Source organism: Papio anubis, chromosome 8, assembly GCF_008728515.1.
Source record: "Papio anubis isolate 15944 chromosome 8, Panubis1.0, whole genome shotgun sequence".
Taxonomy (NCBI): domain Eukaryota; kingdom Metazoa; phylum Chordata; class Mammalia; order Primates; family Cercopithecidae; genus Papio; species Papio anubis.
The window spans coordinates 93,640,267-93,664,981 of NC_044983.1; the positions used below are offsets into that span (position 1 = coordinate 93,640,267).

General features: G+C 37.1%; 1 protein-coding gene across 3 annotated transcripts in view; it reads right to left on the minus strand.

The window, feature by feature from the left end:
* NIPAL2 (NIPA like domain containing 2) overlaps nucleotides 1–24,715 on the minus strand; it is a 100,314-nt gene that overhangs the window by 55,328 nt on the left and 20,271 nt on the right. For all 3 annotated transcript variants that reach the window (XM_003903008.5, XM_009213406.4, XM_009213405.4), the window contains exons 2-3: nucleotides 11,373–11,441; nucleotides 9,833–10,004 (exon numbers count right to left, since the gene is read on the minus strand). In XM_003903008.5, the coding sequence (XP_003903057.1) occupies nucleotides 9,833–10,004; nucleotides 11,373–11,441 (241 nt within the window). The remainder of the gene's footprint in view (nucleotides 1–9,832; nucleotides 10,005–11,372; nucleotides 11,442–24,715) is intronic.

The window sequence follows — 24,715 nt, forward strand, 5'->3', positions numbered from 1 at the left end:
ATGTTGGCCAGGCTGGTTTTGAGCTCGTAACCTCGTGATCCTTCCGCCTTGGCCTCCCAAAGTGCTAGGATTACAGGAGTGAGCCACAGCGCCCGGTCTTTTGGCTAAATATTTTTAACCATACAAAATGAGAAGTAGATGAGATGATAAATATGTTAATTAGCCTGATGTAATATTTTTGCAGCATATATGTCTATCAAAACACCACACTGTACCCCATAAACATATAAAATTATTTGTCATTAAAACAATTTTAAAAATTACATTAAAAAATAAAAAATTTTGAAAAGATAATATGCCAAAATCCAAAGAGTGGTTCTGTAGAAGTCATGGGGGGTGGGGCGGGGGAAGACGGCAGGAATACTACCCATAGGGGAAAGGACATACAACCTTCTTCTAGTCTTTCCTCTGGTGCAAAATGGTACCTCCATGGGGCAGTCTAACGTATTTAATGTATCCAGTTGCCCTTGAAGCTCTAATGCTTTAAGGTCAGGAAGCTTCTCAGCAGCAATTGCAGTAGACTGATTCCTACTGGTGAGTCATCTGTTCTCCTTGTGGCTATTGTCACTTAGGTTGGCAATCAAAATGGAAATTCATTTAGGTTGGCAATCAAAATGGAGATTCATTTTGATCAAGGTTCACATAAGGAAACCTATACATGGGCATTTGGATTCAGGTAAAAGACCAAGCAAGTTTCCCATGCCTTCCAATGACGTCGGGGAGGGTGCCAGTCCCAGAGCGAGGTATGTGTCTTGGTTTTGTGCTTCCTTGTGCGTCTTGATTTACTTAGGAATCAACTCTCGGTTTGTCCTTCATTCACATACTCTCTGATATCCTTCAGTTTATGAGACTCAGTCCAAGACCAGCTGTTATTATGGAAGAGTTATTTGATGCTCTAAGACCCATAGCAGGTCACGAGAGAGAAAAAGCCAACCATAAATTAACCTGATGCATGAGTATTCAGAAAAGTTGTAAATACTTGGTTTGGGTTCTTCTGTAATAGCTACTAATGAGGATTAGTAAATGAGAAGTTAAATACCACACTTCTCTGTTAGCAATTTAGCTCAAGGGCAGCTTTTTACATGTCAGTTTAGAACTCTGTGTCTGTAGAACAATAGGTAAATGGGTATTCCCTTTTTAAATATGTAACATTAAGACATATGTGTGCTTTTTATTTAAACTCTCTTCCCCTAAAATAATAATTTTTTATTAAAAGCTTAATGGTACAGAAGACTGTTCAATAACTGTTTAAATGTTTAGGGTATGTTTAAATGATTTCAATAACTGTTTAAATGATTTTGTTCACTTTTGTTTCTCTCTGTTTTTTTTACCCTTCATTATCACTTCTTAAAGACAAATGTAACCCAAAGCTAAGACAATCAATTAATTTTACCTTACTCAAATGTGATTACAGATATGATATTCTTATCTGATTCAGCTGGGGAGAAAAAGAACATTTGGTTGACAGGTTAGAAACTCAAATGCCTATAAGGGCCTTTAAGGTAATCCTCTGAAGACAAAAAATAAAATAAAATAAAATAAGGGGGATGGTCCATAGTAATAAGAGGGATGGGCTCTGGTGAATGAGGGGGGTGGGTGTGGTGATGGGGTGTAGTCTGTAATGTTGAAGGGGTGGACTCTGGTGATGAGGGGGCTGGGCGTGGTGATGGGATGTAGTCTGTAATGATGCGGTGGTGGGCTCTAGTGATGAGGGAGTGGGCATAGTGATGGGGGTAGGCTGCAATGATGAGGGGGTGGGCTCTGGTGATGAGGGGGGTGGGCGTGGTGATGGGGTGTAGTCTGTAATGACGAGGGGGTGGGCTCTAGTGATGAGGGAGTGGGCATAGTGATGGGGGTAGGCTGTAATGTTGAAGGGGTGGGCTCTGGTGATGAGTGGGATGGGTGTGGTGATGGGGTGTAGTCTATAATGATGCGGGGGTGGGCTCTAGTGATGAGGGAGTGGGCATAGCAATGGGGGTAGGCTGTAATGATGAGGGGTGAGCTGTGGTGATGAGAGGGTAGGCTGTAGTGATGGGGGGTGCTGGCCATGGTGGTGAGGGGCTGTGGGGCCATGGTGAACTATTCAAGATCAGTGAAAGGTGGCACTCCTGAATCAGCCTTAGTCAACTGCAAATCCAGCACTACCAAATCTGATTCTTTAGCCAAAAATTCAGCTTTTTTGTGTGTGTTATTGTCTAATTTTTACCCATAGGAAATTAATTAGTATTCTTTAAAAGCATTGTTTGAGCCAGTCAAAACGTGGGCCAACTCTGGTCTACAGGCAAGTTTGTGAACTCTGATCTAGCCTACAAATAAAAATTCCATCCATTTTCATTTCCTGGACATTCAATTTATTGTGTCACCTCTGTGATATAAGGAGAAACCATGATGTATATTTATAATATAGGAAAGTAGAAGATAAAATAGTAAGGAAAACTCTCTTACCAAAAAAAAAAAAAAAAAAAACCATGACATGAAAATAACATATTTACATAATGATGATACAAACAGAGCCTCACATGTAAATATCTGGCTTGTGGTTTCTGACCACTTATAATGGCAACTTTATTGTACTGCTAAAAAGCAAACCACAAAAACACTTTCATGTCAGTCACAATCAGGCTTCAAACACGTGGACACATTGAGCGTGCTCACAGGCTGAGTCAACTCTAACTGTATTGAGGCACTGCTATGTAATTATCATTCCCCATTAGTTGTAGAATTTTAGGAAAAGAGGTATGTCAATTACAATGTATTCCATGGAATTAAGGTTTGAATATCTGAGGATATGACAGTTTGAAAAATGTCATCTTACAGAGAGAAAAGTTCTACCATTCATGTTGGCAGGAAGAGAAGTGTCAAGTAATTCATGTTGATTAAAAAATTGCTATTGTCATTTACTGAAGATAATGAAGAGGGAACTGTCATTCAGAGACAATTTGCATAATTTCAAACGAGGGAACTTACCTGGGTTAAGAACAATAACCCTTTCTTTTCTACGTTTTTCTTGGCATGCATTAATGATTAAAGTTGAAAAGACTCCAAAAAAGTAAAAATACTACCACCGACTAGATTAATTCTGTATTACAAATTTAATTGTGTATTACTTCACCATTAGCAGCCTCTCTAGAAATACTTTGTGGCATGCTCAAAAAATAAGGATGAGTGGAAAAGATGTTTCAAATAAAGCGTTTAGGCTTCAGGAATGCTTTCTGCTGAGAGTGTATGAACGGACATAAAATTAAAACTTCAGAGTTTCACACATTTTATGTAGGCCGGTTTTTGGACAAACACGCAAAAGCAGATAACTCAGCAAGCCACTAAGAAAAGCGATATTTTCTGCATATCTTGAACATTAAAATCAATGTCCATGTGAAGTGACACTATCACAGGCATCCTGTGAGGTTTTAGAGTTCCGGTGACCTCATCCAGGCTGGCACTAAGCACATTGCTCTAAGGGACAAAGAGAATTCGCAGCATCTAGGTTTGGGTAACGCCATGGGTCACTTGCTCATTGGTCTGTTTATGTTTCCTTTCATTTGTTTCTAATAAAAATCTTGGAGACCAAAGTTTCTGCTTGACATGATTTCTTTGGAATTCCAAAAGGCCTCACCAGGGCTTCCTGGCTCTGCTATGACCGTCGTCTAATGGATTACAGATACATTTCAGTTTAGGGCTTCATAACAGCACCACAGAAACACACAAAACAACATGTATTCCACATCATGAATTTTGATTTGAGCAAAACCCAGCATATTGGGGAAAATTAGAGATGGAAAAGACTTATCAGACTCACGCTCTCCTCATTTTCTTAGTGCAGTTAGCTCTCCAACCTTAATACAAATTAGTAACAGAGCGACTACTTCTCTTAGGAACTTATTCTAGGGCCACAGAGATCTTGCTGCTAGCTGCTATTATCTTTCCATACAAAATTTCAAGTGCTTAATTTAATATAATTTATCCCAAAGTCAATCTATTTATTACTCATTTCCATTCAGCTGGGCAATGATTGAGGTAATGAGTTTATGTGTCTCATACCTGGCATAGTGGATGCTCATTCAATATTAGTTTCTTACTTTTATTACTTTGTCTAAAGTATTGCCTGAATTTAACTTGGAAAAAGCTGATATGTTCTTGCACTCTTTTCTGGTTACTTTTAATCAATATACTCAGAGGCATAGAACTGAAAAATGTCACCGGTGCTTCCATCATGTTCTATTTCTCCCTCCTTCTCTCCTTGCCCCTGCAACAATCTCCCTCCATATCCCACTTCCTTGCTGCTCCATAGACAAGTTAATTTTATACTGAGAGAAGTCTGCCTTGAAGCTATGTAATTCCATGTGGCTTCAATTCTTTCGACTGTTGATAACTTCATTGTTTTTAATCATCTTTAAATGTTTAGGCATAGCATAGATCACAGTCATGGGGATAAACAGAAAAAGGAAAACATTAAATGTAAGCCCACGCTTTGGAGATGCACAAATAATTGAACTCAATTCCCAAAGGACAGGCGTATAGCCCTATGAGTGTTCACAAGCATGAATATTCATGAGTCTCTTGCAATGAACTGTTTAACCACCATGCTTCATTAGAAATTGAAATCTTTTAAGCAAGCATTTATCTCTTCCAACACCCTAGAACGGAATATCCTATCCTTGTTTTATCAAAATTCAAATTCAAACCAATTCTGCAGGCTGCATTGTGTGATTTCCTCGTGCCATGCTCTTCCAGGAAGGGCAAATGTCAAGCAACAAGACACGTAGTCAGTCACCAGTCCCCTGGGTCTCAGTTAAATGGTGAGGAAGGACATGAAACAGGTCATTGTGAGCATGCTGAGAGGTGCCAAAGGGGAAGCATAGGGCAGGGTCGCTGTGTGTGGTTGGACAGGCTGTGTAAGTTTTGGAATGCAGAAAGTCTCCACATCTGAGGTGGCACCATCCGCGTCTCACACCTTGTTGATTTGTGTATTTCTCAACACAATTCTCTGACAGATGTTGCCAGAGTGTCCTGCTCTAACAAAATTAATGTATTACAATCATTTGCAGACAGACAGAAATAAAGTATTTTGAGAAAGGGCTCTCTTTTTCTAATTCACAAAACGGCACCACACAGATGAGAGGAAGGCCTGCGTAGGGTGTGAAGGGAGCAGAGAATAAGCCTGTTTAATTACCTTAGTCTAAAAGCCAGGGAAGGCCTCCTGAGGAAGGGTTTACCTGAGACAAGAAGGATTAGCAGTAGTTTGAAATTTTATTACAAACTCCACAGAATAGCTAACCTATGTCTTTGTACTGGATATCTAGTATATTAATAGTTTCCCAGAAAACATATCCTCAAATCACATTGATCTGAAAGGAATCTGCCATTCAGCCTCTCTATGTAGTTAATGAACAAGAGAACACAAGCTCTTTGAAACCAGAGCACGAAGATGGAAAACTGCATACACATCTAGCTTTCTAAGCATTTCCTCTGACAAACTCCTGTATTTGTTTTTAAAATGTATTTCGTCTTGGTAGGTTATTTGGAAATTCTTCTATTTTCCACTGTGTTTTGGTAGGGAATATGCGAGGGGGTTGAAGGTAATTGCTACTTAATTAGATGAAAAATGAGCAGTGAGGATCCTACTTTTCTGCTCTCCATAAATTTAACCACTGCGTGGATAATAACAATAAAAAGCCTTTCTTGAACTGATTTCTCCATTTTAGAGAATTTAACCATCAGCCATCTTTGGAGGCATGAAAGTATGCTCCATTATAAAGAATAAGGTATTTTATTTTTCTACACACTAATAATCACAAATCATAGTGACGATAGCCAGTGTTGTCATTATGTCAAATACTATCTACCCAACACTGTCCTTAGATGTTTGAGTTTACTCAGTTCTTCCCCACAACGACCTCTAATACAGAAACTACTTCACTCCCATTTTACAGGCTAGGGATCTGAGGCATAAACTGGTTTTAATAATTTGCCCAAGGTCACAGAGCTTGCCAATGGCAGAACTGAGATTTGAACCGTGGCAGTGTGGTCCTAGAGCTCTTGACCTTTCTGCTGCCCTGGTTTATTAGGGCGAGTATTGAACCTAGCCTCTAGGTGAAATTGAAAATCATTAATTAAGCTTTCTGAATTACACAAATCCACATCTAGAATTAACCACACTGCTAGTATAACTCGCGTTTTAGTCAGAATAGATTTTGGACCTATTATTCATTGAGAAAGACTTCCAGTGAGAAAAATAAAGTAAAATTAAAAGATGACACAAGGATACGAAGGTTCTGACTCTCTCAAAAAGCTGGACCCAGGCCTGGGCATCCCTGTGCACTGAGATCATTCCCCATTTTGCCGTCTTCATGGTGAGGCATAGACGGGTTATTTAGGCTGAGTCTCTAGCACGATGTGACTGCCTGTGAGCTTTGCCTTAAGAATTCCCTAAAGGGTTTTCTGCAGAACTGCCTTGAGATACAATCAAGGGAATCTCAGATGCGCTCAGTATGTTTTGGAGACCTGGCGTACTGCATCTGCCTCTCACGATTCACAGTGTGCATGGGCCTGTCTTAAGGCCCCAAGAAGCTCTACACTAATGAAACCTCTGTCACCTTTAAAACCCCAAATTGCAGAATGCTGTTTGATTATGGAATTCTTTGTTTCTTAGAACACCTATGAATCTACCTGTAAAACTAATGTTGGACAAATGCTGCCTGAAGCTGAGTATGTCAGTGAGGAACAGCAGGACACACAGAGAGGGGAAAAAATCACAGAAGAAAGATGTTTCAAGGCAGGAAAACATGGGTAGAGGGCAAGCTGAAATGCCCATATTGCTAACTGTGGTGCTTCTTACAAATGAGTCCTATATGTGACTAGCATATATGTCAGACATATATATGTCAATCATATGACATGCATACTTTAATTGAATACATATTCAATTAGTATAGTATCTATTAATATAGAACTATATTTAATATATATTAAATATATAACAAAATAAAATTTAATATCTTATTAAATATAATCAATATATTAAATATATATTAAATATAATCAATATAATTATATTAAGTATAATAATACAATTATATTAAATATGTTAAATACAATAATAAAATTGTATTAAACATAAATATATTAAATATTATATATTTAATTTATATTTAATATTTAATTGAATATATTGTACTCAAAGTATACAAATATATATTATACTCAAAGTATACAAAAGGAGCAGGAATTTTGATTATGTGAGACAAAATAGCAGGTCTGGCATATTAGCAATCATCAGTGTAGTAAAACTAGTCCACGTGTTTACCTGCACTGTCTCTCCCTACTTCTGGAAAAGAAAAATGGAGCAGAATGTGTTGGTGTGAACCAGACTGTCTAAGGAGAGGGAGGAAGATAAAAGACTTAAGGGACTTAACACACTTGGATTTAAGGGCTAAAACTATTGTAAGTGTTCTGGATTTTAATAGTTTCTCTCTCTGTCTCCTTCTCTTAGAAAAGCAACAAAAGACAGAAGAAAAATCAGAAAAGAATCTGCAATTTCCCATGCAACACTGCAACAGGTCTTATTTTTTATTCAAATTCAATGGGAGATTTGATTTCTTAAAGCTCCCAAGAAATGATACCAAAAAAAAGTTTTAACATAGAAAAGTGTGGATTTTCTGCTTCATCTTTAGACACAGACATAAGACACATCTGGTTTATACTTTCCCTTTTCCTTCAAATTCTCTAGAGTTTCTAGGATCTTTATAAAGAATCTCAGGGTAGCAGGGGTTTGTTCTAGGGAAAATCCTCCATCACCAGCAGTCCCTCACCCACCCACAAAGCTTTACAATGACTTAAATCCAGTTCAGGACTGCTGTGGGAATACTATTTATGAACATACATTACTGTGTGCAAAGATTGTAAAGTAGGAAATGAGTTGTGTTTGAGGCTGTAAGTTCACATCTTTGAATCATTTCAGATGGACAGAGAGGGAGGTAACTAAAAATGTTCTGAAGCTGAAACATTAATTGGGGCTAACAGCACACAAAGAAAAATAATCTATAGCATGAAGAAAAAGCCCATCTGTCAAGGCAGTGGGCTCGAGTTTGAAGGTGGGTGGACCGGCTCACAGGGGACTTGGGAGAATAGGACTCTCTTTCTGAGTGGAAGTTTGGAAAGCTTCAGCTTTCAGTTTTTAATGAGAGCTTGGATCAAGTCTTGCCAAGATAGGCAGACTCACAGGCAGCTTCACTGAAGGTCTAGGAAGGGTACGACTGCTGACTCTGAAGTCCTGAAAACTGCCCCATTCTCACTTCAGGCCCCATGAGGTCTGGTTATATCTCATTTCTGTGAAATCTCTGATCTTTACAACAATATTTCCCCTTGTCTGAACCACCTGGGGTAGCACCCTTTTTCTTATACCCCACTCCTGCAAAAGACTTCCCAGGACCAGGAGACGTGAGATAAATGGAGAATTTCAATACCATATGGTGCACTTACCACCTGCCTTCCCCAGTTATCTATCTAATATGCCCGGACACATTTTTCTCTGGCTATTTCATGGAAACAGCATAAAGTAAGGAACAAAACTAAAGATCAGCATGACAAACACAGTCATTATTGGAGAATAAAACAATATTTTCAAGACAGCAAGAGTCTGGAGGGATCCCAAGTTCACCATATAACTAGATCTTTTATCTGTTATTTCTTAGATTTTGAAAACATAAAATGTCTAAAATGTCTATGTACATGTTATGTGGTTTACTAAATAGAAAGTGAGGTTTACCCAATTTGCTTATTCTATTGGAATGTTAAAAACAGTAAATGATTACATAAATTGTGTGCCTCTTCAGAGTAGTAACAGGATGGCTCTTTTAAGTAGGCTATTTCTAGAAAGCAAAGTAAGTGTTTTTTTGCTAAATATTCTGTTATACCTCATTCAAGTATTTTAAATAAAATATTTTAAATGATTGAGATAAATGACTTACAAAATAAAATAAAATTATCTTTGAATCTGCATTGTTTCAGTTTAAATGATGTTTTCTTTAAGAATATCATATAGTTGTTTAGGAGGAACATTTAAATTGGGATATGTAAACATGTGATATGCTTGATCTAGTTGTTAACAGATAATGACTATCAAGTTGTTTCTATTTCAATGAAGTTTCTAAATTCACGCAAATTTAGAAACATCCTGTTTCCATAGCAACAGATAAAGAGTAAAACCAAAAAGATTTTATTGATTTTAACAGGGCTTAGAGAATTTGTTCTCCTTTTTAGCAGTGATTTTTGCTCTTTTTTTTTTTAAAGTCTTTCACAACATCTCATTTTCTGTTTTCTAAATGTATTTAGTAAATTACATAAAATTTCAAAGTAGATATTTGTGACATTACTGTAAAATTACACATTCTTATAGTAATGTAGAATAACCAATATTTAATTCTTAATGTCAAACAGATACTAAACTATGAAGTCAAGACCAGACATCAAAGACTCTAATCACAGGTATTATCAGTTTAACATATGAATAAAACATTGCATTACAAATGCTTTTAGGTAACTCATTAATGATTACAAGCATAGTATAACATTTTCTGTCACTGTTAATTTATTAAGACTCAGGCATCAGGCTTTCACAGATAAGTGTTAGAGTCACAAACTGCAAGTTTCTATAGTTAATGTGACAGTGTGACAACGGATCGCTGAAATTAGCAGAATAATTGTTCCATGTTAATGTGCTAAGAAACCAGGCAATAGACTTTCTTTTTTGGTGCATTTGTTGTTTCAGTTGTGTGTTTTTCTCCAATTTTTCTGCTCATTAAGTTTCTGTTTGTCAAAACACACAACAGCTTACCTGTAACAGACACACAGCCTAATGGAGCGATCAGAGTAATGGGAGCAAATCCATAGGCTGCAAAGTTCCCCGTCTCTCCCACGGCCATCAGCAAGACACCACTCCACCACAGCACACTCTTGAAGTATGGCCTTGGGTGCTCCTGTTGTGCCAGCTGAAGGTGAGAATATTTCTGAAAGTAAATCAGAAGATAAATAAGAAAACATTCTGAGCTATGAAGGGAATGCCACTTTTTTTCTTTTGTATTCCTTTAATTCTTTTTATAAGAACACTAATTTATTTTTGTATTTTTTAAAGAACAAATACATTTTTGGGGAATTATTGAAAATTATACTAGGTCATTTTCTAGCAAAGATTTGTATAAACAAATATAGTGGTCACCCCTCGATCCACGGATTCATTTTCTGTGGTTTCAGTTACCCATGGTCAGAAAATATTAGATGGAAAATTCCAGAAATAAACATTTCATACATTTTAAATTGCATTCTCTTCTGAGTAGCAGGATGAAATCTCTTGCTGTCCCGCCTGGTATGTGAATCCTCCCTTTGTCCAATGTATCCAGGCTACAGATGCTCCCCGTCCCTTAGTCATTCAGTGGGCCTCTCGGTTATCAGATCAGCTGTTGCAATAGCACAGTGCTTGTGTTCAGGTAACCCTTATCTTACTTACTTGTTCTATTTTATTATTAGTTATTGTTATTAATCTTTTACTGTGCCTAAGTTATAAATTAAATGTGATCATAGGTATGTATGTATAGGAAAAACATAGTATATACTGAATAGGGTTCAGTATTAGCTCTAGTTTCAGACATCCACTGGGAGTCTTGCAATTTATCCCCTGAGGTTAAGAGGGAATTACCATATAACATTCTGGGAGATATTTTGATGTTCAGGTTTATTTTGATTCAAATCATTTTAGAGACTGCAGCAATTTGATTCTAATTCAAACTGATTCATTAAATGATTTAAAATGGTTTATTTAATTCCTGATTTGGTTAAAAATTCATATTTCCTTCAGTTTGCATTTAGCAAATCAGCAATTTATTCAGATTTCTAATTCATGTTCAATTATAGTTCCTATTTTGTATTCTACATTCTTTCCTCAAGACCATTAGTCTATACTGGCATATTTAAGAGCATTTTAAAGAAAGGGGAAAAAACCCTATAATCTGTACTTTTATGAACTGCTTCTAAAAAGTATCCATATCCCACCTGAGGTGAAGGCTATGAAAGAAATCAAAGTACTGCAAATCAAACCAGTGACACCATAGGCCCCTTACCTAGGGTCTACAATACTGTCAGAGCCCACTCCACACCCCCCAAAATTAATTTCTTTTAAAATCAGAAGAAGAAGAAGAAAAATGAATGCACTCCAGCTTGCGTTATATTTCTCTTTACACCAATGAGGTCATAAAATATATATATTTTTATAATTTTTATGGAGAAAAGAGCCACAAAGACAAAAGTTTCCAAGGCCCATGAGAGTCATAATGTGTCCCTGGATTAATCTACAGTGCTAGAAAAATAAGCTTTTTTCTTACCTGAATATTTAGAGAAATGCTGATCACCAAGTTTCCTAAAATGGCCAGCAAAACTCCAAAAAGGTGAATCTGTAAAAGAAAATGTTTTCCTTAAATAATACTTGTAAGATATTTACTGGAAGAAAAAAGACAAATTTAGGTATTCATTCATTTGTTCAGTAATTCAGCTTTAGCTTAGCACCCATTTGCTAGGGTAGGTTTGATAAAAATTACACATTCTTATAGTAATGTAGAATAACCAATTAATACCATAAATCCCTATTAATATGATTTAATTAGAATTAGTTTTTCACTTTTTCAGACACTATTTTTGAGAAATCACTTGGTCCTCTATGAATTCTCTAGATATTTGCCTGCCCCATTTACTAATAGAAATAAAATATTTATTTGGCTTTTTCCTATCAAGACGCTGCTTCTTATGTATCCTTTCTTTTTATTTTCTTTTCTCTAATAGGTTTTGGAGGACTGTGATATGAAAGAAAGATAATCGGACTACAAGGTAAAGGATAAATCTGAGACACAGATTTGTTCTTTTCTAACTGGGTAACCTTTTGAGCAAGTTATTTCACTTCTCTGGCCTAAGTAAAAATGGGATATTAGATAAGATGTTTCCAGAAATCCCTTTACTTCTAAGGCTCTATGATCTCCACTGGAGATGGGCTAAATTTTCCTGCTACTCCCCTGGTCAAAAACCTACAATGATTCTCTACAGTCTACTATATCAAACAATAAACTACTATACCAGCTCACCACAATTAGTCCTCACCCAGCCCTCTGTCCATAACTTACTTTTAATGTGCTTCCTCTATCTCAGGTATGTGGCACGTGCTATCCTCCAGCCAGATGTGACACTTTCTCATGTCACTGCTCTCCTAGGTCGTGCAGGTGCACCTCTCACTCACTCCAACCAAACCTCGCCCTCTTGGCCTGCAGAGGTCCATCTCCTTGAGACCTCCTCAGACCACCGCGGCCCACCTTGACTTTCTCAGATTCTAAATGGTAAGCCTCCCTTATTTATTCTTTAATATTATCATGTTTGCTCAAATTCTCTGAGGGAAAAGAACCAAGTCTTATGCTTCTTTCTATTGGGTCTTCTGCATCATCTACTGCAATATAAAATTGAAGATTTAACAAACACTTGCTTGAAAAAGTATATAATCATCTAACACAAGAACTATAGAAGTTAAAAGGTAAGTTCTTACACATTGCCCAAGATGTTTATCATGGATAGCTCATGTATTATTTAATGATTTCAAAAGATGCATTTGTTGCTCCCATCTAGGTCCAAAAGTATAATATCTTCTATTAGTATAAATTAGCAATGATACAAAGGATCATCTCCCTCTTATTCTACAATACGTAACTTCTAGCTAGCTTCAAATTCCAAGAAGTTATTTGAATTTCAAATGAGCATTGCAACCACAAAGAACCCTTTTCAGAATGCAAAATGTCTTTGAAGTTTTAGAGCTTTATTATATGTGATTTTTGTAGCAATAAGACACCAAATTCCAGCCTGACTCAAGTATAGCATGAAATTTAGTATTTAGAAATGAAATTTAGTATTTTTTAAATGAAGTAAAAAGTTGAAAACTCATTATATAGTTGATATATAATATCCATGGTCTTTAATCAGTTAAGAATTTTCTTTTCCTAAGAGAGGCAATTGGTAATAATTTTGATCACGATCCCTCATGGGGAAACAATTGAGGTACAATACAATGTACTATTTCCATGCTTCCTATTTACATCTAATGTACTTGGCATTAATCAGGAAAATGAAGACTGAGAAAAAACTTTGGCCATGAATGGATATTTATTAACATCTCCCATAATTATAAAAGTACATTGTTGAATAGAAATATCTCACTTTAAAATTCTTTAAGTCATTCACTAAACAGTTTAAATGGATTCAGGCTGGGTATTTAAAAATTGGTGGCAGGGTTTGGCAATAATTTCTTGGATATGACACCAAAGCATAGGCATTGAAAAAAATAGATAAATTGTGTTTCACCAAGATTAAAAGCTGTGTGTTTTTTTTTTTTTTTGAGACAGAATCTTGCTCTGTTACCCAGGCTGGAGTGCAGTGGCATGACCTCGGCTCACTGCAATCTCTGCCTCCTAGGTTCAAGCGATTCTCGTGCCTCAGCCTCCCAAGTGGCTGGAACCACAGGCGTATGCCACCACACCCAGCTAATTTTTGTATTTTTAGTAGAAATGGTGTTTCACCATGTTGGTCAGGCTGGTCTTGAATTCCTGACTTCAAGTGATCTGCCTGCCTCAGCTCCCAAAGTGCTGGGATTACAGGCATGAGCCACCATGCCTGGCTGAGATTAAAAATTTTTTGCATCAACATGCACTATCAACAGAGTGAAAGGCAACCCATGGAATGAGAGAAAATATTTGTAAATCATATATCTGGATTGAGATTCAGAGTATTTAAAGAATGCCTACAATTCAACAACAAAAAATAAACATCCTGATTAAAAAATAGGCAAAGGGCCGGGCGCGGTGGCTCAAGCCTGTAATCCTAGCACTTTGGGAGGCCGAGACGGGCGGATCACGAGGTCAGGTGATCGAGACCATCCTGGCTAACATGGTGAAACCCCGTCTCTACTAAAAAATACAAAAAACTAGCCGGGCAAGGTGGCGGGCGCCTGTAGTCCCAGCTACTTGGGAGGCTGAGGCAGGAGAATGGCGTAAACCCGGGAGGCGGAGCTTGCAGTGAGCTGAGATCCGGCCACTGCACTCCAGCCCGGGCGACAGAGCCAGACTCCGTCTCAAAAAAAAAAAAAAAAAAAAAAAAAAAAAATAGGCAAAGGACTTAAATAGCTGTTTCTCCAAGAAGACACACAAATGGCCAATAAACACATGAAAAGATGCTCAGTATCACTAATCATTAGGAAAATGCAAATCAAAACCACAATGAGTCACTACTTCACATCCATTAGGATGGCTATAATTAAAAAAAAAAAAGAAAAGAAGTGTTAGCAAAGATGGGGAGAAATTGGAACACTTGTGCATTGCTGGTGGGAATGTAAAATGGTGCAGCCACTGTGGAAAATGGCATGGAGATTCCTCAAAAAATTAAACACTGGATTACCATATGGTCTAGCAATTCCACTTTTGGGTACATATCCAAAAGAACTCAAAACAGGGATTTGAACAGATATTTGTACACTTACATTCAATAATAGCAGCATTATTCATAATAGCCAAAAGGTGGAAGAAACCTGTGTCCCTCAGTGGATGAATGCATAAACAACATAGAGTATATACATATGATGGAATATTATTCAGCCTTAAAAAGGAAGGAAATTTCAATATACACTACAACATGGATGAACCTTAAAAACCGAAAATAAAATTCTAAGTCCCTCAACTGACTGATGGACCCTCACCTAGGCCAAAGGCATTCCAAAGTTAACCTGAAAAACTAATTTAGGCCATGATGGGAAGTGGGGGTTGGGACATACCTCATTATACCCTCCTTCCTTTAGAATTAGGGCACAACTGACCAGCATTAACATTAAAACAAAGATCTGAAGACTGACAAAACAGACTTTTTATAGCAATAAGACACCAAATTCCAGCCTGACTCTAGTATAGCATCGCATGACAGATAGCAGGCCCTGAAAGGAATCAAACTATTTTACCCCCATTTATTTATTTATATATCTTTCTTTCTCTCTCTTTCTTTCTTTCTTTCTTTCTTTCTTTCTTTCTTTCTTTCTTTCTTTCTTTCTTTCTTTCTTTCTTTCTTTCTTTCTTAGATGGAGTCTTGCTCTGTCACCAGGCTGGAATACTGTGGCATGATCTCAGCGGCTAATTTTCGTATTTTTAGTAGAGACAGGGTTTCACCATGTTGGCCAGGATGGTCTCAATCTCTTGACCTCATGATCCTCCCACCTCAGCCTACCTAAGTGCTGGGATTACAGGTGTGAGCTACCACACCTGGCCTATTTCTTTTACGTATTTTGAAATGGCCCTGCAAAGCTGTCTCTTATGGGGAAAATCTACATTCTGTAGAGAATCTCCATCCTTTTCCAGGTCTTTTCCCTGATCCAGGAGAGAATTTACTAAGACTCAGGTACCTTTTTAGGTCTGATGAGAGCTCTGAAGCCTGCTACCCAGAGGCTTCATCTGCGTAATAGAACCTTGGTCTCCACAACCCAGATATTCCTTTTTATTGATTCTATGTCTTTAGATAATAACTCTTTCAACCAATTGCCAATCAGAAAAGCTTGAATTCGCCCACGACCTGGAAGCCCCTACTTCCAGTTGTTCCCCCTTTCCAGACGGAAGCAATGCCCATCTTATGTGTATGGATTGATGTCTTATATCTCCCTAAAATGTATAAAACCAAGCTGTGGCCTGACCACCTTGGGCACATGTTCTTATAATCTCCTGGAGCTGTGCCATAGGCCATTGGTCACTCATATTTGGCTCAGAATAAATATCTTCAAATATTTTACAGAGTTTGATGACTTTTATCTACAACCTTGAGGCCATTATGCTAAGTGAAATCAGCCAGTCACAAAAGAACAAATGTTGTGTGATTCTACTTACATGAGGGAAATTCATGAAGATAGAAAGTAGAATGGTGGTTGCCAGAGTGAGGGGAGGGAAGAATGGGGAATTTGTGTTTAACGGATATAAAGTTGGGATAGATGAAAAAATTCTGGAGGTGGATATGATGACAGCTGCACATCAATGACAATGTGCTTAGTGCCACAGAAGTGTACACTTACAAATAGCTAAAATGGTAAAATTTTATATTACTTGTATTTTATAACAATACAAAATTGGTGGTGAAGTACGTCAGAGTGTGCTTTAACTTGGAGAAGTAAGGAAAAATTCACCTGCTACAGAATAGCTCCCTGGCCCAGGGTCAACAGTGTTAAAGCAAACTAAATATGGCCTGAGAAGGACTCTGTACTTCTACATTTGAGTCCTTGTGGGTGAACTGCAACCCAACTTAGTGGGTAGACAAGCCTGAAACCCGAACTTAGGAGTATGTGCCTGTAACAATAGCTGAGTCCTGGCCAATGCCATAAGCCATACTTCAACCAGTCATACACTTCTGAGTGTTCAAACTGTGTTCAAATAAGGTAAATGACAACCTGTAACCAATTCAGCTGTTTCTGTATCTCACTTCTGATTTCTATATGCCACTCCGTTTTTTTGTCTATAAATTTGTTCTGACCACGAGGTATCCCTGGAGATTCTCTGAATCTGCTGTGATTCTGGGGGCTGCCTGATTCAATCATTCGTTACTAAATTAAGCTCCTTTAAATTCAATTCAGCTGAAGTTTTTCTTTTAATAGTCTGGGTATTAAAAAAAATGGTGGTAGGATTTGGCAGTCATTTCTTGGCTATGACACCAAATGCACAGGCAACAAAATAAAAAAATACATAATTCTTCATCAAGACAGCATTATGCTGCCATTCCTTTAAATATTCTTATCACAGGTTTATTTTTGCCCAAAGCAGATATTCCTGGAAAGGTATACATGATTACATTATTAATATCTTAATATGAATGTATCAGACAAGTTATTTGGAAGTAATCGGAGTATGGCAGATTGCAAAAATGGACACGCTTGCTTACTCCTCCCTGTATCCGTGCCCTTGGCTAGGTAGTCTCGTACCTCCTCCTGTTAGGAAGAACAGTCTATTTCCCTATCCCCTTGAATTCAGGCTACAAATTCAGTGAAAGTGTGCTAGTTCCAAGACTAGGCCTCAAAAAGTATGACATGCTTCTGGTTATGAAATATTTTGAGAACAAGCCCAGGCTAGCCTGCTGGGTGATGACAGATGGGGACACACACAACCCTGCTGCGCTCGTGTCTACGGCCCTAATCAATAGTCAGTCAATGTTCAACCTCAGTAGGGGGCCCTCCCTAGAGCAGCCAGCCCCCAGCTGACATACCAGCCGGCGCAGAGGCATGAGTGAACCCAGGTGGACTCAGCCAAGTCTGACCCACATCAATGAACCCCCAGCTGACCAATTGATTCCAAAGCACTCATTGATGTTTGTAATTTTAAGCCACTAAACTTTAGGATGATTTATTACACAACAAGAACTAATATACTAAGGTAGACTAAGAAGATGAGAGAGTGGAGTGTGGGTATTGTGGATCACTTACAGTGAGAAGAAGGGGACACAAAAAAAGGTGAGACATTTTGCTGAGGGTTACTATGGCATAGAGGCAGCAAGCTATTTTAAAAGTCAGACCAAAAGGCACTGTTCCAAAAGTCAGGACACCTGTCCCTGCCAGGTATTCACTATAAGTGACCCCTGCAAAGCCATTATCTTCTTTGACTCTCAGTTTTCTCAATTGTAAGGTGAAAACAATACCATAAGGAGTTTGGAGACCTAAATGAATGAGGTCCGCTTATGAAAGTATGACACAACACGCTAGTAATCCAAAGTGATGGGCTAAGGCGATACTAAGAGGTAATAAGAAAGCTTTATTTTCTTTATCTGTATCTAAAATGACCAAGCAATCACATAAATGGTTCCTTAAAAAAAAAAAAAAAAACAACTGCCAACCTATTGCTTGGCAGACATAGTAAATGAAGGTTTTGCTGTTTCTCTATTCCCCCCCTTTTTTTTTTTGCCTCAGGGTGTGTGCACCAACTTTATGATATGTTATTGCAACATTCATTTTGTTTTCAATAATGTCTTCCAAATCTAATGAATATAGAAAATATTTATAAGATATAGGTGAATAGTTTGGTTTTCTTAATAGAGGGATGGTAAAACTACCAATTACAATTTTTTTTTTAATGCTGTAGAACCAGAGATAAAAATATGTAGCATTTTATTTATTTTTCTCAGAAAACGACTTGACTCACAGATGTAGGTACAACTAGAGGGCATATTCTATTTTCCTTTTTTGTTTTTTGAAACAGGGTCTCACTTTGTTGCCCAAGCTGGGGTTCAGTGGTATGATGATGGCTCACTGCAGCTTTGACCTGCCGGGTTCAAGCAATCCTTCCACCTCATCTTCCCAAGTAGCTGGGACTACAGGCATGCCACCACACCCACCTAATTTTTCTATTTTTGTAGAGACGGGGGTCTCATTATGTTTCCCAGGCTGGTCTCAAACACCTGGGCTCCAGCGATCTTCCTGCCTCAGCCTCCTAAAGTGTTAGGATTATAGGCATGAGCCACTGCACCTGGTCAATATATATTTTTCTAATTGGTAATGCCAATCATACTATTTTATTATTTTAACTTTTTAAGCCATCATTATTAGTTTAAAAGAGCTCACATTATAATATTTCCTTTCTTACCACTTCCCCATAGGTTATGGGTTATTATAAAATTTACTCATATTTCAAAATGGCCTGAATATAAAACTTACTTTACAGTTCCTGAAGTTAGAATTAACTTTGAAGTTTGTTCCCCACCCCCTGGAATCTACATGAGGCAAAAATTTAGAGATTTAAAATTAACCATATACACATTCCCCACAATTAAATAATAGTTGTCAAAATCATGTGGGAGTTCAACTTCACATCCTAAGAAATCACAAAAAGAAGATTGTCCTTTCTTCAGTCCAAGTTTAGTTCTGAATATTATACAATAATTAACAGAGGTAGGAACAACCATAAACTGTACCTGAGAGAATCACATGTTTTTAAATTACAGAGCAGAAACAAGTGGGCAAAGAGATAATTGAATATACATAATTTCTTTTCATAAAGAATGTTGAAGGTAGATATCACCCTAGTTGAGTCTTTCCTAGTCTTTCTCATCTATCAAAGAATACCCTATACTATTTCTCCTTGAATACTTATGATGCATTTTTTTTGGTAATATGTGTGTGTCTTTACTAACACAATAAAAACAATGTCTGGTGGCAGGTCCAATAATTACCACGAGTTCAAAGTAGGGATAAGGCCAGGTGCGGTGGCTCATGCCTGTAATCCCAGCACTTTGGGAGGCTGAGGTGGGCAGATCACTTGAGGTCAGGGGTTTGAGACAAGCTTGGCCAACATGGTGAAACCCGTCACTACTAAATATATAAAAATTAGCTGGGTATGGTGGTGCATGTCTTTAATCCCACCTACTTGGGAGGCTGAGGCAGGAGAATTGCTTGAACCTGGGAGATGGAGGTTGCAGTGAGCCGAAATCACACCACTGCACTCTACCCTGGGCAACAGAGCAAGACTGTCTCAAAAACCAAAAAAGAAAACACACACACACACACACACACAAACCCCATAAAATAAAGTAGGAATGAGCAAAATTATACAGGCATACCTCAGAGATATTGCAGGTTTGGTTCCAGACCACCATAATAAAGTGAGTCACACAAACTCTTTGGTTTCCCAGTGCATACAAAAGTTGTGTTTACACTATACTGTAGTTCAAGTATAGTGTAACCTATACTTAATAAACATACTGCAATAGCATTATGTCTAAAAAAGTTAGACATTCTTTAATTAAAAAATACTTTATTACCAAAAATGCTAATTATCATCTGAACCTACAGTGAGCCATTTCTACAATATTTCCAGCATCTTCACAAGAAGAAGATTCCATCTTAAGAAACCACGTTCTTTGCTCATTGGTAAAAAGCAACTCCTCCTGCATTCAAGTTTGATCATGAGATGGCAGCAATTCAATGACATCTTCAGGGTCCACTTCTAGTTCTCCTGCTATTTCCACTACATCTGCAGTTATTTCCTCCACTAAGTCTTGAACCCTTCAAAGTTAACCACGAGGGTTGGAATCAACTTCTTCCAAATTCCTGTGAAGGTGGATATTTTGACTTCCTCCCACAAGTTACGAATGTTCTTAATGGCATATGGAATGGTGAATCTTTTCCAGACAGTTTTTAATTTACTTTGGCTAGATCCATCAGAGGAGTCACTATTTATGGCAGCTATAGTCTTACAAAATGTATTTTTAAAGTAATATGACTTGAAAGTCAAAACTACTCATTGATCCATAGGCTGCAGAATGGATGTTGTGATAGTGGGCATGAAAACAACATTCATCTCCTTGTACATCTCCATAAGAGTTCTTGGGTGACCAGATGCATTGTCAATGAGCAGTAATATTTTCAGATGCGTCTATTTTTCTGAGCAGTAGGTCTCAATGGTGGGTTTGAAATATTAAGTAAACCATGCCATAAACAGATGTGCTGTCATCCAGGCTTAGTTGTTCCATTTCTGGAGTACAGGCAAAGTAGATTATTGTTATTTTTGGTTATTGTATTTGTGGCTGTTGTTGGTTACTGTAGCTTTATTTATTTATTTCCATTTTTCCTTCTAGATTCAGGTGGTACATGTGCAGATTTGTTTCAAGGGTATGTTTGCAAGATGTTGAGGTTTGGGCTTGTATTGATCCTGTCACCTAGACAGTGAATATCGTACTCAATAGGCAGTTTTTTATAAGTCTTGCCCCCCTCCCTCCTCCAGAGTCCCCAGTGTCTATTGTTCCCAACTATATGTCCATGTATACCCAATATTTTAGCTCCCACTTATAAGTGAGAACATGTAATACTTGGTTTTCTGTTTCTGTGTTAATTTGCTTAGGATAATGGCATCCAGCTGCATCCATTCTGCTGCAAAGGACATGATTTCATTCTTTTTTATGGCTGCATAATATTCTATGGTGTATGTACCATATTTTCTTTATCCAGTCCACTGTTGATGGGCACCTAGGTTGATTCCATGTCTTTGCTACTGTGAATAGTGCTGCAATGAACATGTGAGTGCATGCGACTTTTTGGTAGAACAATTTATTTTCCTTTGGGTATATACCCAGTAATGGGATTGCTGGGTCAAATGGTAGTTCTAGTTTTAGTTTTTTGAGAAATCTCCAAACTGCTTTCCACAGGGGCTGAACAATTTACATCCCCACTAACCATGTATAAGTGTACATTTTTCTCCACAGTCTCACTAGCATCTGTTGTTTTTTTACTTTTTAATAATAGCCATTCTGACTGGTATGAGATGGTATCTCATTGTGGTTTTGATTTGCATTTCCCTGATGATTAGTGATGTTCAGCATGTTTTCCATATGTTTGTTAGCCACTTGTATGTCTTCTTTTGAGAAGTGTCTGTTATATTCTTTGCCCACTTTTTAATGGTATTATTTGATTTTTGCTTGTTGATTTGTTTAAGTTCCTTACAGATTTTGGATATTAGTTCAAAATCTCTAGACTAATACATCTTTGTCAGATGCTTAGTTTGCAAGTATTTTTTCCTTTCGATAGGTTTTTTTTTTTTTTTTTTTTTTTTTTTTTTTTTTATTCTGTTGATAGTCTCTTTGGATGTGCAGAAGCTCTTTAGCTTAATTAGGTCCCACCTGTCAATTTTTGTTTTTGTTGCAATTGCTGTTGAGGACTCAGTCAAAATTCTTTGCCAAGGCCAATTTCCAGAAGGGTATTTCCTAGGTTTTCTTCTGGGTGATTTTTATAGTTTGAGAGGTCTTACACTTAAATATTTAATCCATCTTGAGTTAATTTGTTTATATGGTGAGAGGGAGGGGTGCAGTTTTATTCTTCTGCATTTGGTTAGCCAGTTTTTCCAGAACCATTTATTGAATAGGAAGTCCTTTCTCCATTGCTTTTGTCAACTTGGTCAAAAATCAGTTAGTTGTAGGTATACTGCTTTATTTCTGGGCTCTCTATTCTGTTCCATTGGTCTATATGTCTGTTTTTGTACCAGTGCCATGCTGTTTTTGCTATGACAGCCTTCTACTAGAGTTTGAAGTTGGGTAAGGTGATGCTTCTAGCTTTGTTCTTTTTGCTTAAGATTGCTTTGGCTATTCAGGCTCTTTTGGTACCATATAAATTTTAGAACAGTTTTTTCTAATTCTGTGAAAAATGACATTGTAATTTGATAGGAATAGTATAGCATCTATAGATTGCTTTGGCCAGTATAGACATTTCAACAATGTTGATTCTTCCAATCCATGAACATGGAATATTTTTCCATTTATTTGGGTCATCTCTGATTTCTTTCAGCAGTATTTTATAGTTCTTGTAGAGATCTTTCATCTCCTTAGTTAGATGTATTCCTAGGTACTTTATTTTTGTGTGTGGTTATTGTAAATGAGATTGTGTTCCTGATTTGGCTCTTAGCTTGAACATTGTTGGTGTACAGAAATGCTATGATTTTTTTTTAATTTTGTATCCGGAAACTCTACTGAAGTCATTTATCAGGTCTAGGAGCCTTTTGGCAGAATCATTAGGGTTTTCTAGGTATAAAATCATATCGTCAGTGAAGAGAGATAATTTAACTTCCTCTTCTCCTATTTGGATGCCTATTATTTCTTTCTCTGGCCTGACTGCTCCAGATAGAACTTTTATGTTGAATAGGAGTGGTTAGAGTGGACATTTTTGTCATTTTTGTCTTGTTCCAGTTCTTAAGGAGAATGCTTCCTTAAGAAGTTTTTGCCCATTTAGTATGCTATTGGCTGTGGGTTTGTCATAGATGGCACTTACTATTTTGAGGTATTTTCCTTTGATGCCTAGTTTGTTGAGGGTTTTTCATGAAATGATGTTAAATTTTATCAAAAGTTTATTCTACATCAATTGAGATGATCATGTGTGTTTTGTTTTTAATGCTGCTTATGTGGTGAATCACATTTATTGATTTGAGTATGTTGAACCAAACTTGCTTCCCAGGAATAAAGCCCATTTGATCAGGGTGAATTAATTTTATGATGTTCTGCTGTATTCAGTTTGTAGTATTTGTAATGATTTGTATTCCCTTCCTATAGATGAGGAAACTGAACCTGAGAGGTTTAAGTTACCTTCTAAATTTCCACCATTACTGGTGGATCCCAGGTCTATTTGACTTCAGAGCTTATCTTCCTTCCAGGACCTCACGATTGGTGTTAACTCTTTCTTACTTCTCTCTGGCTAAATGAGGATCATCAAGAGCAGAGGTTTTGTTCTGTTTTCATTCCTCATTTATCTTTGCATCCGCAATAATGGAACTGGATAAGATTGTGCTGCAAAAATTTGCAGTTAAATGTATAATCATAGACTGAGGTGTGGGAAAAGGAAGGGAGATTTATTGAATACCAGTTAACTTGTTTAATTTCATTTGATTAAATGCATAAATATTTTAGACTATTAGAAATGGCCTATTATTTAAAATATTATTACCAGTTAATGTAGTGTATTAAGAAACAGTTTCAATACAATTAATCTGTTTATTCTTAACACCAGTTTAGAAAAAGCATCATAGTGTGTGCTTTTTTTTTTTTTTTTTTGAGACAGTCTCGCTGTGTTGTCCAGGTTGGAGTGCAGTGGCGCAATCTCGGCTCACTGCAATCTCTGCCTCGCGGGTTCAAACAATTCTCCTGCCTCAGGCTCCCGAGTAGCTGTGACTACAGACACGTGGCACCACACCTGGCTAATTTTTTGTAACTGTGTGCTATCTTACACAATTCTGTAGAATCAAAAAACCACTTGAAATAGCACATAAACTTATGATGTCTGAAAACCAAGGAAATGCTTATTTTTTCCAGGAATATTTCAATAATGCTCAACATCATTGTGATATTAACTCCCACTACAAAACTCCACAGTGATATTTGGGATAAACAAAGGATTGAAAGTGTCCATAAAAAGGCTATCATTACAGAGGAGAAATGATCCAAGAGAAATAAAACATATGTTCACATAAAAACTTGTACACAAATATCCATAGCACCATTATTCCTAGTGCCCCAAAGTGGAAATGACCAACATTGGCTGATGAATGAATAAACAAATGTGATACATTTCATATAATGGAAGATTATTCAGCTGTAAAAGGGAGTGAAGTACTGATACATGCTACAACCTAGGTGAACTTTGAAAAGTTTATGCTAAGTGGAAGAATTCAGTAACAAAAGATCACAAATTATATGATTCTATTAATATTAAATGTCTAGAATAACAAATCTGTAGAGACAGAAAATCAGGGGTTTTCTTAGGGCTGGGATGAATGAGGGGCTTGGGGATGACAGCTAAAGGGTGAGGGGATTTCTTTTTGAGGTGATAAAATGTTCTAAAATTAATTGTGGTGATAGTTGCATAACTTTGTGATATACTAAAAACCAACAAATTGTACACTTTAAATGAGTGGATTATATGGTATGTGAATTACATTTCAGTAAAGTGTTACTGAAAATAAAATACTTTAAAACACACTATGTGTAGATACAGATATTTGTCCAAAGAAACAAAATACTACAAATGTAGCTATTACTATTTCAGTCTCTTCTCCCTCTCAGAAATAAGTAATTTTCTGAGGTTGATATATTTAATAAATGTATTTCTTCCTTAGATTTTTGTTATCTTTATTTTGTTAACTCAGTTGTTCCT